At 37.1% G+C, this 14150-nt stretch overlaps 1 protein-coding gene across 1 annotated transcript in view; it reads right to left on the bottom strand.

Annotated features, from left to right (window-relative positions):
* Window positions 1-3146: 3146 nt before the first annotated feature.
* LOC113044265 (multiple PDZ domain protein) overlaps window positions 3147-14150 on the bottom strand; it is a 54417-nt gene continuing 43413 nt past the window's right edge. Inside the window, exons 24-43 of the mRNA XM_026204084.1 lie at window positions 14098-14150; window positions 13922-13987; window positions 13784-13843; window positions 12870-13044; window positions 12361-12569; window positions 11440-11531; window positions 11043-11115; window positions 10855-10932; window positions 10384-10755; window positions 8336-8419; window positions 7893-8116; window positions 7661-7808; window positions 7413-7484; window positions 6105-6153; window positions 5973-6016; window positions 5786-5896; window positions 4552-4656; window positions 4340-4446; window positions 3708-3831; window positions 3147-3495 (exon numbers count right to left, since the gene is read on the bottom strand). The exon at window positions 14098-14150 is cut by the window's right edge and continues 46 nt beyond it. Coding sequence (XP_026059869.1) covers window positions 3331-3495; window positions 3708-3831; window positions 4340-4446; window positions 4552-4656; window positions 5786-5896; window positions 5973-6016; window positions 6105-6153; window positions 7413-7484; window positions 7661-7808; window positions 7893-8116; window positions 8336-8419; window positions 10384-10755; window positions 10855-10932; window positions 11043-11115; window positions 11440-11531; window positions 12361-12569; window positions 12870-13044; window positions 13784-13843; window positions 13922-13987; window positions 14098-14150 — 2411 coding nt within the window. The 3' untranslated portion in view covers window positions 3147-3330. The remainder of the gene's footprint in view (window positions 3496-3707; window positions 3832-4339; window positions 4447-4551; window positions 4657-5785; window positions 5897-5972; window positions 6017-6104; window positions 6154-7412; window positions 7485-7660; window positions 7809-7892; window positions 8117-8335; window positions 8420-10383; window positions 10756-10854; window positions 10933-11042; window positions 11116-11439; window positions 11532-12360; window positions 12570-12869; window positions 13045-13783; window positions 13844-13921; window positions 13988-14097) is intronic.

Below are 14150 nucleotides of genomic sequence, written 5' to 3'. Positions count from 1 at the left end.
ACATTCAACAAAAACCCACCAATTCACTATTTCAACAAATTAGAATATGGTAGAATACTCAAAACACCTGCAAATGTTTTCCTGAGCCTTCAAAATGGTCTCTCAGTTTGGTTCACTAGGCTACATAATCATGGGGAAGACTGCTGATCTGACAGTTGTTCAGAAGACAATCATTGACACCCTTCACAAGGAGGGTTAGCCACAAACATTCATTGCCAAAAAAGCTGGCTGTACACAGAGTGCTGTATCCAAGCATGTTAACAGAAAGTTGAGTGGAAGGAAAAAGTGTTGAAGGAAAAAAATGCACAACCAACCGAGAGAACCGCAGCCATATGAGGATTGTCAAGCAAAATCGATTCAAGAATTTCACAAGGAATGGACTGAGGCTGGGGTCAAGGCATCAAGAGCCACCACACAACTGGCTACAGTTGTCGTATTCCTCTTGTTAAGCTACTCCTTAACCACAGTCAACGTCAGAGGTCTCTTTCCTGGGCTAAGGAGAAGAACTGGACTGTTTTCCAGTGGTCCAACGTCCTCTTTTCAGATGAGAGCAAGTTTTGTATTTCATTTGTAAACCAAGGTCCTAGAGTCTGGAGGAAGGGTGGAGAAGCTAATAGCCCAAGTTGCTTGAAGTTCAGTGTTAAGTTTCCACAATCTGTGATGATTTGGTGTGCAATGTCATCTGCTGGTGTTGGTCCATTTTGTTTTTTGAAAACCTTTCAGCAAACGCACCGAGACCTGAACCCCAGAGAGAATCTATGGGGTATTGTCAAGAGGAAAAAGAGAAACAATAGATCCAAAAATGCAGTTGAGCTGAAGGCCACTGTCAGGGGGAACCTGACTGCCCTGCCGGAACGTCTGCAGCTGGCTACACAATGGACGCGTGGGCGAATTGGCGGGTCGTGTGTCTGGCGACTCTTTCCGTGGAGGACATTGAAGACATCTACCTATTCGGAACCATGATAACAGGTCTTCTGCTGATTGGATTAGGCTTTGCCCTGGGTTATCGGAAAATTAAGAAGACGGGAACAGCCGTCCAAAGCCTCACAAGGCTGCCCGTCATGACTGAAGTAGTGGGCAGAGCGGTCAGCATTGAGACTGAGACTATTAACCGCAATATGGATAACATCATGAAGAAGCTTACGGATTTGGAAAAGAAATTGGAGAATTTGGAGACCAATGGACAATGAAAAATCATAGTGACCGTGAAAAGAAATGCGGCTAATAGACCAAACAACTGGTATCTTATCTTCTTTTGGCTTTCTTTACCAGCCTTGGCTGGATGACAAAAATCTCCCAGGCGAGCAGGGCAGCTTGACTTCTCTTGCATTCCTCCACCCTCTCCCACAGACACCTGCTGATTGTTGACTCTATCTAGGACCTGACCAAGGACGTCTCCATGGCAACTTGCTGTGACGCTGTAAAATCTGCGGACTGAGGCATCTAGAGAGACTCTCCAGGCCTACAAATACACAAACTCTTACACATATACAGATATGCATTCACCCTCCCAACCCCCATCGACCCGCCTTCGCCGCTTTGTTCCGCCAGTCTGGCAGGCGGGTCTGTGACTAGCGCTTTCAAGCTGCTGGGACCGGATGGCTGTTTGCCTGCGCTGGATTACCTCAACCACCCCAAGTTCCGTACCCAGTTGCAAAGTCGTGTGTCTATGGTGTATTGATTATGTGCTTTTTTGTGCTGAGGTGTTTTTCCTGTTCTCATACTGTGCTCCCATAAGGAGCATAGTCTGGGTGTTGTTTTTTTTTTCTCCTCACTTACCTAATGTTATGCTGTACTTATGTCTTCCTGTCCTGTCTACCCCACTGTCATATTGTAGGTATGTATGGACAGGTTGACGGCTAATTTCGCTGGTACTTGTGACTAGTGGCAATAAAGGGCTACTACTACTACTACTACTACAAAGAAACCTGGGCTTCCATACCACCTCAGCAGTGCCACAAACTGATCACCTCCATGCCACGCCGAATTGAGGCAGTAATTAAAGCAAAAGGAGCCCCTATCAAGTATTGAGTACATGTACAGTAAATTAACATACTTTCCAGAAGGCCTACACTCTTATGAAGTATTCAAATTTTTTGAGATAGTGAATTGGTGGTTTCTTGTTAAATGTGAGCCAAAATCATCACAATTAAAAGAACCAAAGAGTTAAAGGGATAGTTCACCCAAAAATCAAAATTATGTCATTACTGGTTCAAGAAAAAACAGTTGCATTGAATGATTCGTTCGCGATCCGGATATCACCAAACTGCTTTGTTTTGAACTCTCTCACAACAGACATGGAACGAAGACATTGCTGAATAAAGTCGTACTTTTTTGCTATTTTTGGACTGAAATGTATTTTCGATGCTTCAAAATATTCTAACTGATTCTCTGATGTCACATGGACTACTTTGATGATGTTTTTCTTACCTTTCTGGACACTGTACACACAGTTTCAATGGAGGGACTGAAAGCTCTCGGAGTAAATCTAAAATATCTTAAACTGTCTTCTGAAGATAAATGGAGGTCTCACGGGTTTGGAACGACATGAGAGTGAGTTATTAATGACATAATTTTGATTTTTTTGGGTGAACTATCCCTTTAAACTACTTCAGTCTGTGTGCACTGAATTTATTTAATACACGAGTTTAAAAATTTGAGTTGAATTACTGAAATAAATGAACTTTTCCATGACATTCTAATTTATTGAGATGCACCTGTATATATGTGTGTGTGTGCTGTCAAATTGATTAATCACAACCGAAATAAGTGCGTTTATATTATATAGTTGAGTACTGCGCATATGTATATAATTGATATTATACATAAATATATATTTCTTAAATATATACATGTATATGTGTGTGTGTGTGTGTGTGTGTGTATGTGTATTGATATACATGCAAACATATACACCGTGCACACATTATGTAAACAAAAACATTTATTTTGGATGTGATTTATCGATTTGAAAGCACTAAATATATATATATATATATATATATATATATATATATATATATATATATATATATATATATATATTAGTGCTGTCAAATCGATTAATATATAATTACTTAATTTTAATTTTTAAAAATATATATATATATATATATTTTTTTAGAACTACTGGTTTAGCACTAGTCTCTATTGGCTTCTCCCTCTTTACACACGTTGTCTGAGATATTTTTGCAATTATTATACAATACTACCTTTTTTTTTTTTTGAGAAATACAGCTTCTAGAAACTCTATCTGTAATCTAACAATCAGTAGTAATACATCAGCTCCTTGAGGTCTATGTGAAACATCTTGACAGGACAGTAACATTATCAGCATGTTGGTAGTCGTTTTGAGAGTACTTGTAGAGTAACTGTCCCGCTGGTTTGTCTAAGGAGCTCGACAGCTTCAGAATGAGTGACACCCTCCAGACTCTGTCCATTTACTGTCAGTAGCTGATCACCGCGACGCAGACGCCCGTCCTCCACCGCAGCTCCCTGTGGAAACAGAGCACTGTCACATTCACTTCACGCTCAAATACACAAATAACATTCCTTTCTCAGTCAGATGACTGCATGCCAGAGGTGGAGTGTATACATGCCACGATACATGCAAACTGAACGTGTGTTTGGACATGTATTGATCTCTTTGGCGCACTGCAGTCGAGATTTACTCAACCTTTTTTAGTTTAAGACTCTTTCTTGTGTACCTTGGGAAATATGTTCTTGACATAGATGGGCAAGTCACCATGGGAACTGCCAAATCCTCCTACAATACTGAAGCCAAGCCCAGCAGAGCCACGCACAAGAGTGATAGTCTGGAACTGAGGAGGACTTAAACACACACAAAAGACAAATAGATTTTAACCCATTTTCTTCCCAGACACACTTTTGGCAAACAAGGCAACAACTAATCTCTCAGTACACTTAGAAAAAAAAAAAAAAGCAAGCATTACAGTTCTATTGTAGAGGGTGTCTGAATAGTCTGGGTGCCCTGGAGGTGAAGTCCTTTATCAGAGCTTTAGTGTGTGGAATTCTGCTGACTCTAATGCCTCTACAAAACTGCACACACAAACTGGCTCTAAAATATCCACAAGCAGGCATTTCAGTAAAAATTCACAGTTAAATATATATTTTATGGACCCACTGAAGGCAGCATTGGGATAAACGAATAATAAATCTTAAACGAAAGCCTAAATTAGGACCATCCTCAGCAGACCAGGAACATACTTGACTAAAGTCCTGCATGACGTAACCTATTAGTTCCCAGCCATTAAACTTTTGTCCTGGACCTATGTATTTTAGTGACAAAACATTTAAGATATTTCATGATATTAAATACCTCTGGTGACTGTGGGTATTGTAATTCTCTGAGAGTCCAAGTGAGGAGTGAACTAAAGATGACCGATCTTTACTAGCTCCATCTGCATCTGATCCACTTGGCATCACCTTTAATCAAACACACAGGGTGTGACATTCATGGAAAGATGAGCTCTGAACATTTGATTAGGTTTGGAATCTGAAATGATGTGATATATGTCTGAAGATACACACCTGCAGTGTGACGGCTCCACTGCTGTTTCTCAGGAGAGTACTTGCCTCAGTCACTGAGAGGCGTTCAGTTGATGTACCATTAATGCTGATGACCCTGGCACCCAGCTGAAAATTCAATTCAGACTTGATTATTTTTGAGGGTCGTGGGAAGCAATTCCCATGAATGGAGTATTCATTTTTGTGTCCTGTGAGTGACATTCACATTCTTTGTAGTAGGAACTAGATATGTTAGATAAACTAGTATCTAAAAAAATTAATAAAAAATGTAATCTACTAGGAAATTTTCTGTATACATTAAAATGGTAATTCTGGCCTATTCAACCTTGCATCTTGGCTTTATACAAAAATATAAAATCATTAAACATCATCAATTCGACACATTTTCCCAAAATTATTTGTAGTTAATTGCAGTAAAATAATAATGATTATATATATTTTATTTTTTACAAATTTTACATACATTTCAGTGTTCACAGATTGGCTTTGCTCAATCATTCAACCCTATAATCCAAATCACTGTAAAAAATAAAATAAAAATTATATATATATAAAATTTTGTATTGTAATTTAGTGGAAATATAGCTCTATAAATAACTATAAAACAGTCTTTATGTAGATAGCTTCTACTGAGTGACAGTTCCATTAAGAATAAATATATTGAAAATGTTATATACACTACTGTTCAAAGGTTTGGCATCAGTTACATTATTTATTTAAGTCTCTTATGTTCACCAAAAGCAAAAATAAAGTAAAAACAGTAATATTGTAAAATAAATATTCTAAATGTGTAAAAACTGTAACTTTTCTATTCAAATATATTTTCTAATATAATTTTTTCAGGATTCTTTGATGCACAAAATGTCAAAAGAACAATATAAAAAAAAGAGAAAATCTTAAGTAACATAATAAATGTTTTTACTGTCATTTATCAAGTTATCATTTCTTTCAGAAATTAAAAATTGACCCCAACATTCTGAATGGTAGAGTACATACAGTTTGGTATACATTGTGAGGTTTACAATGATCAACAGTTTTTTTCTATTTATTTTAGACATTTCTGCCTTTATCGGGGCAGAACAGTATAGAGAAAGGCCTGAAAGCCATGTGGAAACGAAAACTGGGAAAGGACCACGAGTCGGGACTCAAACTTTGGTCCACAAAGCTACTGACTCCAATATAAATATTTTCTAAACATAATGAAAAAGGTGTCAAATAAAGGCTGTTTTAGGGTCACCTGCAGAAGTCCTGCGTGTGCTGCAGGTGTGGTCAGGTCCAGGCTGGAGATATAAATCACTGGATCTCCCGGTGTGCCTCTCGATCTCAACTCCACAGACTCACATTCATGCTGGGACAGAATCACACCAACTTTACAGTTACTGCAGAAACATGGCTTACATTACTGCATATAACAACATACCCACCTTCTGAACGGTGACAGTTCTGATGTCCACATTTCCATCCACAGCTGTGCAAAAACATGACGACAGTGACTCACTGATGAATAGAGCTGAATATTGAATAGTGAATAATTGTGTGATGTGACAGACCCTTACAATCATCTGTGCTGAGAGAGGAGAGAAGAGGGACATCCAACTCGCCCACCTGCCATAACACAGACACTTTATAGACTGTGCCCCGTCTAGATCTACACAAGTTGTGTTTGTGTGCTGGAAATATGTGTATAGTAAGAGTATATCTTTATCATACAGTACCATAAAAAAGCTTAGGGTTGGTAAGTTTTTTTAAAGAATTACAGTAAACAGTATATTGTACAATATAATTACACTTTAAAACAACCCTTAACTATGTTAGAACATATTTTAAAGTGTAATTTATTTCTGTGATGGCAAAGCTGAATTTTCAGCATAATTTCTCCAGTCTTCAGTGTCACATGATCTGTCAGAAATCATTCTAATATACTGATTTGGCGTTTGAAAAACATATCACATCATCATCAATGTTAAAACATTTGAGCTGCTTTCATTTTTGTGGATTTTTTTTTTCTCCAGGATTCTAAAAATAGAAAGAAATCTTTTGTAACAATATACATTTATTTACTGTTTATTTGAATGTATTTGTTTATTTGGATTTAATATATTGTATAAAATATTAATCTCCCAGTTAAAATACAAAAATACAAAAATAAATAAAATAGAAATCCTATTTATAATTTCAAAACTTTCCCATGTGCTTTTCATTAACTTCTAACATTACAAACTGTCTATTTATGAAAGGTATTATATTAAGAGGTATTTCAGGTATTTTCTTCAGAATGTTTTAATCAAACATTTTATTGAATTGGTCTTCCTTTTCAGTCGAACTTTATTTTAAGGTCCAGTTCTTGCTATTAACAAACCATTAACTACAACTTTTTCCTTAATAAACTCATAATTTGTTGCTCATTAATAGTTAGTAAGTTTAGGTTTTGGGTAGGATTAGGGGTGTAGAATATGGTCATGCAGAATATGTGTAAGCACTAAAAAACAGCCAATATGTTAATAACAGGCATGCTAATAAGCAACTAGTTAATAGTGAGAATTGGTCCCTACACCAGAGTAACCATTATTTGAACTGGTGTCACTCCAAAGAATTCCACGTAAATTAATAAAATTACAAAATATGGTTAAACATATAAACTTTAAATGATACCCTTGTGTCAGTCACTGAGCAATGGCTAACCTTGGCTTGTTATTTCCTTTAACATTCTGTTAATTTTCTTGTCAACAAGAGCTTATTTTGAACCCTTTATAAAAAGAATTTCCTTGCTTGAATCATAACACATACATATTTATTGATTTGGATCTCAAAGTTCAAAAGGAACTGCATAACAGGAATGATCTAGTTGTACTAAAAGTGTTTACCTGATCTCCATATGAGTAGTGTGTGGAAGCTTTAAAACGTGCCACCTCCAACAGCACAGGCCCACTACAGCTCTACAACACACACACACACACACACACACACACACACACACACACACACACACACACACACACACACACACACACACACACACACACACACGTAGAGGATCATAATTAGCCCTATTATGATTAAGAATTAAATGCATTAATTACTATATTCCTAAATGAAGTGTTTTTGAGCGCACCTGCAGTAGCGCGCTTGCATAGTCCTGTGACGCAGCTCGGATGTCCTCTCCATTCACAGACAAAATCTGGTCACCTAGCAACAGTCTTCCATCCAAGTCTGCAGCCCCTCCCCTGGTAATCTCAGACACAAAGATTCCAGTGTCATTCCTGCAAGACACGCAGCCAAATATGAATTCAGATGAATCACTGTGCAGTTCTGTAATGTAATTAGATCCCTTTAGAATAACCCACCTTTTCCCCACAATGCGAAGCCCCAGTCCCCGTCCTGTTTTGAGATTCAGTTCGACACTGAAGAGGTCCCACATGTCTTCGGGTGTGTGGTTTTGGAGGGTGTGTGTGGAGTGGTTCTCTGGCACAGGGTCTCTGTAGATACACAATCGCACCCACTGCGGACTCAAGCGCAGGACGCTCAAGGCCTCCTCATGAGTGGCCATTCTCAGATCAATGCTGTTCACCTGGAGGAGATAACAATAATCACACTTGGGGGCCATTCAGAGAACCTTGGATAGGAAAAGATTACATTTTCCCTATTTGAATATTCAGTTCAGAATGCACTGTACACTGAGTTCAAATAATGATTGTTACTCTATGATTGGCTCAATGGAAGGTCTTTATGAAGAGATCAATAAACTACACTCTGTCCAACGTTAATGGTGAATGCTAGAGTTCTGTACCTCCAGTATATGATCTCCTGCCCACAACCGACCATCTCTGTGTGCCGCACCATCCTTATTCACTTCATGAATCACTATTGCTCCCTGACAAAGAAATGTAGTTAAAGCATTTAAGAGAAAAGTTGAATTGAAAATTTGACAGTCATTCTTTAACGACACCATACACTGAAACTGACATCAACCTAAAAATAGTGCAGTATTTTTTTTAATAACTTTTCTTGCCTTTTAAACGTTTCAAAATCCAAAAGCTTTGTTTATTTCCACATGAGAAAAAAGCCCCAGGGAAATACAGAATATAGTTTGAAGTCCCATTTTGATTTCTGGTGATTGCAACATGTTACTTCTATATTTATTTTTAATTTAAAGGAATATTTTATAAGCTTATCAAGAGCATTTCTGGCCTTCTGTCGAATGCCACATGAAAAAATTATTTAGACGCATTCCTCAGTTCATAAAAATAAGCTAACCCAGGATGATTTAGACAACTTTACAGATCAAATAATAAGCATTTTTCAAAAAATAATCCCATATATATATATATATATATATATATATATATATATAAAAAACTTTATATTTCTGGTTTTAAAACCCTTCTGTCAACATACCTTATCCATTTATGAGAGGTACATTGAAGTTATTTCCTGAACGCATCCCACTATTTAAAGGGTTAGTTCACCCAAAAATCTGCGCTTACAACAGTCCCGGAAGAGAATCAAATGCTGAATAAACGATGATGTTTTTCTTACCTTTCTGGACATGGACAGTATACCGTACACACAGTTTCAATGGAGGGACTGAGAGCTCTCGGACTGAATCTAAAATATCTTAAACTGTGTTCAGAAGATAAACGGAGGTCTCACGGGTTTGGAACGACATGAGGGTAAGTTATTAATGTAAAGTTGTATTTGACCTGTGTTACGTTCCACGTGGACTTGTGTTTCTCTTTGTCTTTGTGTGTGTGTGTTCATTACTTTCAGGTGGTGTTCATTGGTTGGTCGGCAGGTGTGTCGTTACTATCACACACGTCGTAGAAGCTGGTGGACCAATCCGATGGCGCGCTGCCGGGTTTAAAAGGCCCATTCACAAGAAGCACGTTTAAGTTATGCCTAGTCTCTTTGGTGTGAGTAATACTCCTTTGTGTTTGTTAACTCTGACGTTGTATTTGCTTGTGCGTGTAACATAATCTGTTTAGCGCATTTAATGTGTTGCTACTGAGTTTATTCTGCAGATTGTGGAATGTACAGCGTGAACCAACGGTAGGCAGTTTGTTGGTATTGTTAGCTAGGCGGAGAGTGATCGCCACTGTTGAATTTATGTTTGTTAGTTAGAATAGTTTATCTAAGGCGGCGAATCCGCTGAAGATTTCGGGGTTTATTTCTACATTTTACTTTGCTAGTTAGTTTAGAGGTTGGGTAAACTAGCTATGGTATTTATTTTGATTGTTTAATTAATTTGGCGACACTCTTGTATTCTATTCTTTATTAATATTTTCACCTTTTATATTGTTTGTTTTGGTCCTGGTAACTGCATCCACTAAAGATTAAACGTCTTGTATTATTGAAGTCTGGTCTTTCTGGTTGTTTTTTTCTGCTTGCTTTCATAGCAACAGTAAGTCACGCAAGTGTTGCGCAATCATCCCGTTTAACATCTTTGAACACGTAACACCTGTAATAATTCTTAGAAGAGTAGTTCACATAAAAAGTCTGTTCTGTTCTGTCTGTCTGTTCTCCATTCAAAGGTATTGCATGTCTTCACAAGCTACTTTTACAGATAATTCCTACAGCTCAAACACTAAAGCGTCATGGGTTTAATCCCCAGGCAATGCATTAACTGATAAAAGGATATCTTGAATGCAATGTATGTCGCTTTGCTTTGGAATGCATAAATGCTTTGTCTTTTTTTTTTACAATTCACCTTTCATTTCTGGCTGTCTATTAATACTACAGATAACATTGCTGTGGTATTTTGATATTCAGATTTGCACTGAAGATGCTCTTTCAACACCGTGAAGTCTTATATGCTTGGTTTCATTTATGATTTCTCACCAGTACTGTATTGCAGCCTCCTACTATGCTGAGGCCGAGCCCTGTGGTTCCCTTGCAGATATCAATGGTATTTATACAGCCAGGTATGATGGGACATGTTAGGGGGTCAGAGCTCACAGAACACTGGGTAAAGTAAGAAATGCCGTGAGGCCCCGTGCAAGTGCTCTGATTGGCCGTGGAGCCGCAGCGAATGCTCTCATCAGCTGATGAAATGCCAGATGACGCAGGAGTACAGTGGCTGGGGGACATGTGACTGGCAGGATGACAGGAGGGCTTAAGATTGGATGTGGCATTGATTGGAGCAGGAATACCAATGTCGAGGCTCTCTGAGGAGCGAGACTTCAGTTTATCGTCTGTGCTGACCCTTCCATCCTATCGACAAACAGAAACATGAGAATAAAGGGAATAAGAATGAAGCAGGCAGATATTTTGTGCCGTATTTTTGTCTAACATTTGATTTGACTGATTTACCTGTGACAAGGCTAAATGTTGACGTTCTCTGATGCTATTAATAAGTATGGCAGGAGATACAACAGGACAGTTGTCCATCTAAACAGATAAAACTGTTATTAGATAACACAAGTGACAGAGACGTCCAGTAAAAAATAAAGAATAGATAAATTATTTGTAAAAACTATAATGTACATATTGTAACAAACTTGGGTGTGTGTGTGTGTGTCCATTGCCTCCTTTACTGGTCCTGTAGTCATTTTTTTCTGTACAGCTTTATTCCTGATGAGAAAATGATATATGTGCATTAAAATAAATAACATACTAAGTCTGAGAGGTTTATGAAAAGGCTTCTAGTTTGATTTCAAGTTTCATACAGTATTCATGCGCATATACAGTGTGTTTGAGTTGGCATAGACCTAAAAATAGTGCAGAATATATTCCTTTGTTTTAAATATTTAAAAACCAAAAGTCTTTCTTATTTCTGCTTGTTTCAAATCACAAAAATAAATCTACTATACTATATTAATGTATAAAGAGTATATTAAAATGCATATAGAAGAGAGAGAGCTTGTGTCAATCTGAATTCCCATGAAAATGTCTCACCTTGTGAGCAGAATCCTGACTTTAGCTTGAGCACTGTTGATGATTGCTGTTGCATTCTGGTGGCTGCGTCCATACAGCACTTGTCCATTTATCTTCCAAATACACACATAAACATGCTGAAGATTAACCCTTGACCTTAGATAAGACACATACTTCACTGCAGTCTTTTAGTTATACTGGGGAGACGTGGCAATTATATCATTTTTATTTGTCTAATGCAAATCTACATACCATCTTTTGATATTACTTTGTGTCTCAAAGAATAGGCTAACATTAAAAAAGTAATACAAATTCCTTGTATTTCTTGTTATTAATACTGAATTATATTACTTCTAATATCTTTCACTCCTAAATGGAACTTATAAAGTGTATTTGTGTGTATTTAATAATAATGATGTGTATTTAATTTGATAAAGCATTTAATGCATTGAATATATTTGATAATTATAGGAAAATTATTAGAGTTGTCTAAAATAATATGAATCATTTTCACTATATATGTATTACTCAATATTTCTCTAATATATATTTAAATATTAGCCAATGAGCACAACATTTAAACTAAGCAGTTTAATTATTTTTTAAAATAATATATATAAAATGAAATTATGTTGTTACAAACACATTTCGCATGGTAACTACCAGTGACAGTATAAGCATTTGTCATTTGTGGTAACTTTTAAACAATAATCTACAGAGAAAAGTCATCAAACTTTAGATACCAGAATAAAAATATTGACTACACCCCCCACCTAAAAAAAAATCAGTATTTATTGAAATGACCATAATTCACCTGTTTTTGTATTTCATCAGAAACTGAATGGTTACTTAATTAAAAACAATATAGACAGCATAATGGCTTGATTGCACAAATCAAAATGTTTCTGTTGGCCAGTCAAGAGTTCAGGGGGTCGTTCTCACCTCCAGTAGTTCATCTCCCACTCTGACCCGACCATCTGCCGCAGCCGCCCCGTCTGGTTTGATCTCTGACACATACACACTCATTCTACCACAAGCTCCATCTCTGTTTCCTGACAAACACAGTCCAAGTCCAGAGCTGTGTGAGCCACAGTCCAGATCAAACATGTGCAGCTCTCCAGGCAGACTGCCATACCTCTGCTGCATGCGGCCTGCTTACACACACACATAAACATGCAAAAACATCCAGATAAAACAATATAGACACATTAGCAGACACACTAATAGAGGCACTGACGTGTATTCAGAACTAATGATTTTGGATCCTCTAAGCTTGGTATGTATATTAAGTATGTTTTATTAAATAAATATGTTTGATGTCTTTTCCTTGTTGGGAATGATTCACTGCTCCACACAGTGTAGGTGATTTCAGGTTGGACTGTCTTTAGGGGACATTTGGCCCCCTTTATGTAGGTGAAACCTGAGCTACACACAGACACAGTCAAACATACTCCAGTAAGAGGCCTGCTGCTGCTCGCTGTGATGATGTGCAGCCTCTTCTGGCAGGGGTGGTCTCTCTGGAACACTCTGCACTCCATCTGTTTCTGTTTCGACTTGCCTAGAGGGCAGTTTCAGGAGGGGGGGAGCTAAATGTGGAGCCTTCCCCAAATTCCAGTCTTCTGTACGCTACAACAGCACCATCAAAAAGTGATTATATTCTTCAGAAAACACATTATTACATTTTTATCTCTTTCATTGCATTTTTACTGCTCAGCCTCAGCAGTACTTTACAACATGGTTGAGGCAAATCTGACAAAAGTAAGTGTGCATAATTGTATTAAATGTGCAGCTTGCAGTATTTTTTTTTTAAAATCATATAGTAAGTACATGCAGTTCATTAATACCACTCAGTACTTAAATGTATAATTACACTGTAACAAGAAGACCTTAAAATAATTTGTATCCCTTTGTTTCTTAATAAACTTTGTAATAATGTCAAATTAAAAAGGTTTTATTATATCTTATGTGGGGCTTTAAAAAAGAAGTAGGCTATCTTATTTTGGTGTTGACTATCATACTATGCACATGTGAGGTACTTTATTATAATTTTAACTGGTGCGTTATTCAATATTACATTCAACGTTAATGCATTTAATGAACTGCAACTGCAACTTTATTATTACAAATGTGTAATTACAAATATATTTAAATGCACGACTTACAAGTTTCAATAGAAATATAATTAAAGTTTCAAAGCACTGTTTCAGTTTATCATTAACAGTTGGCAGTATTTTTTTAAGCCCTGTTTTTAAAGGTATAATTATGAGTACCTACACAAGGTTTAGTATTAAGTTTGTATATGGAACCTATAATATGTTATTTATATACATATGTATTGGATTATTACTATGCAAACATCACAGACCTTAAAGGGGGTGGGACTGAAGGGGTAGGTTGGGGAGAGATTACTCGGGATCTCGGGTTCCTAAAGATGAGATAAGCATATACATGAAATACCTAAAAGGCTCTAATGATAGACACCATAGTATAGGCAAAAACACACCTGGTGATTTGGAGAATTTGGTTTTGACACACTTTCATCCTCAGAGCAGTTGTCTGGAGCTGAAAACTGGACATAGAGAGGCAATAAAGGTTAGGTTTTCGAGTATATTCTAGCACTGAATATGAGTATTTGTAAAGTGATTATGTGTGTGCATGTGTACAGTATCTGTGCTGTACCGGAGGACTCTGTACCAGTAGTTCTACTTTGTCTCCTGCTCTACGGATCGCCT

The sequence above is a fragment of the Carassius auratus genome, chromosome 26, assembly GCF_003368295.1.
Source record: "Carassius auratus strain Wakin chromosome 26, ASM336829v1, whole genome shotgun sequence".
NCBI lineage: Eukaryota > Metazoa > Chordata > Actinopteri > Cypriniformes > Cyprinidae > Carassius > Carassius auratus.
Note: the sequence above shows the minus strand (reverse complement) of the source record. Positions and strands in the feature narration are given on the sequence as shown.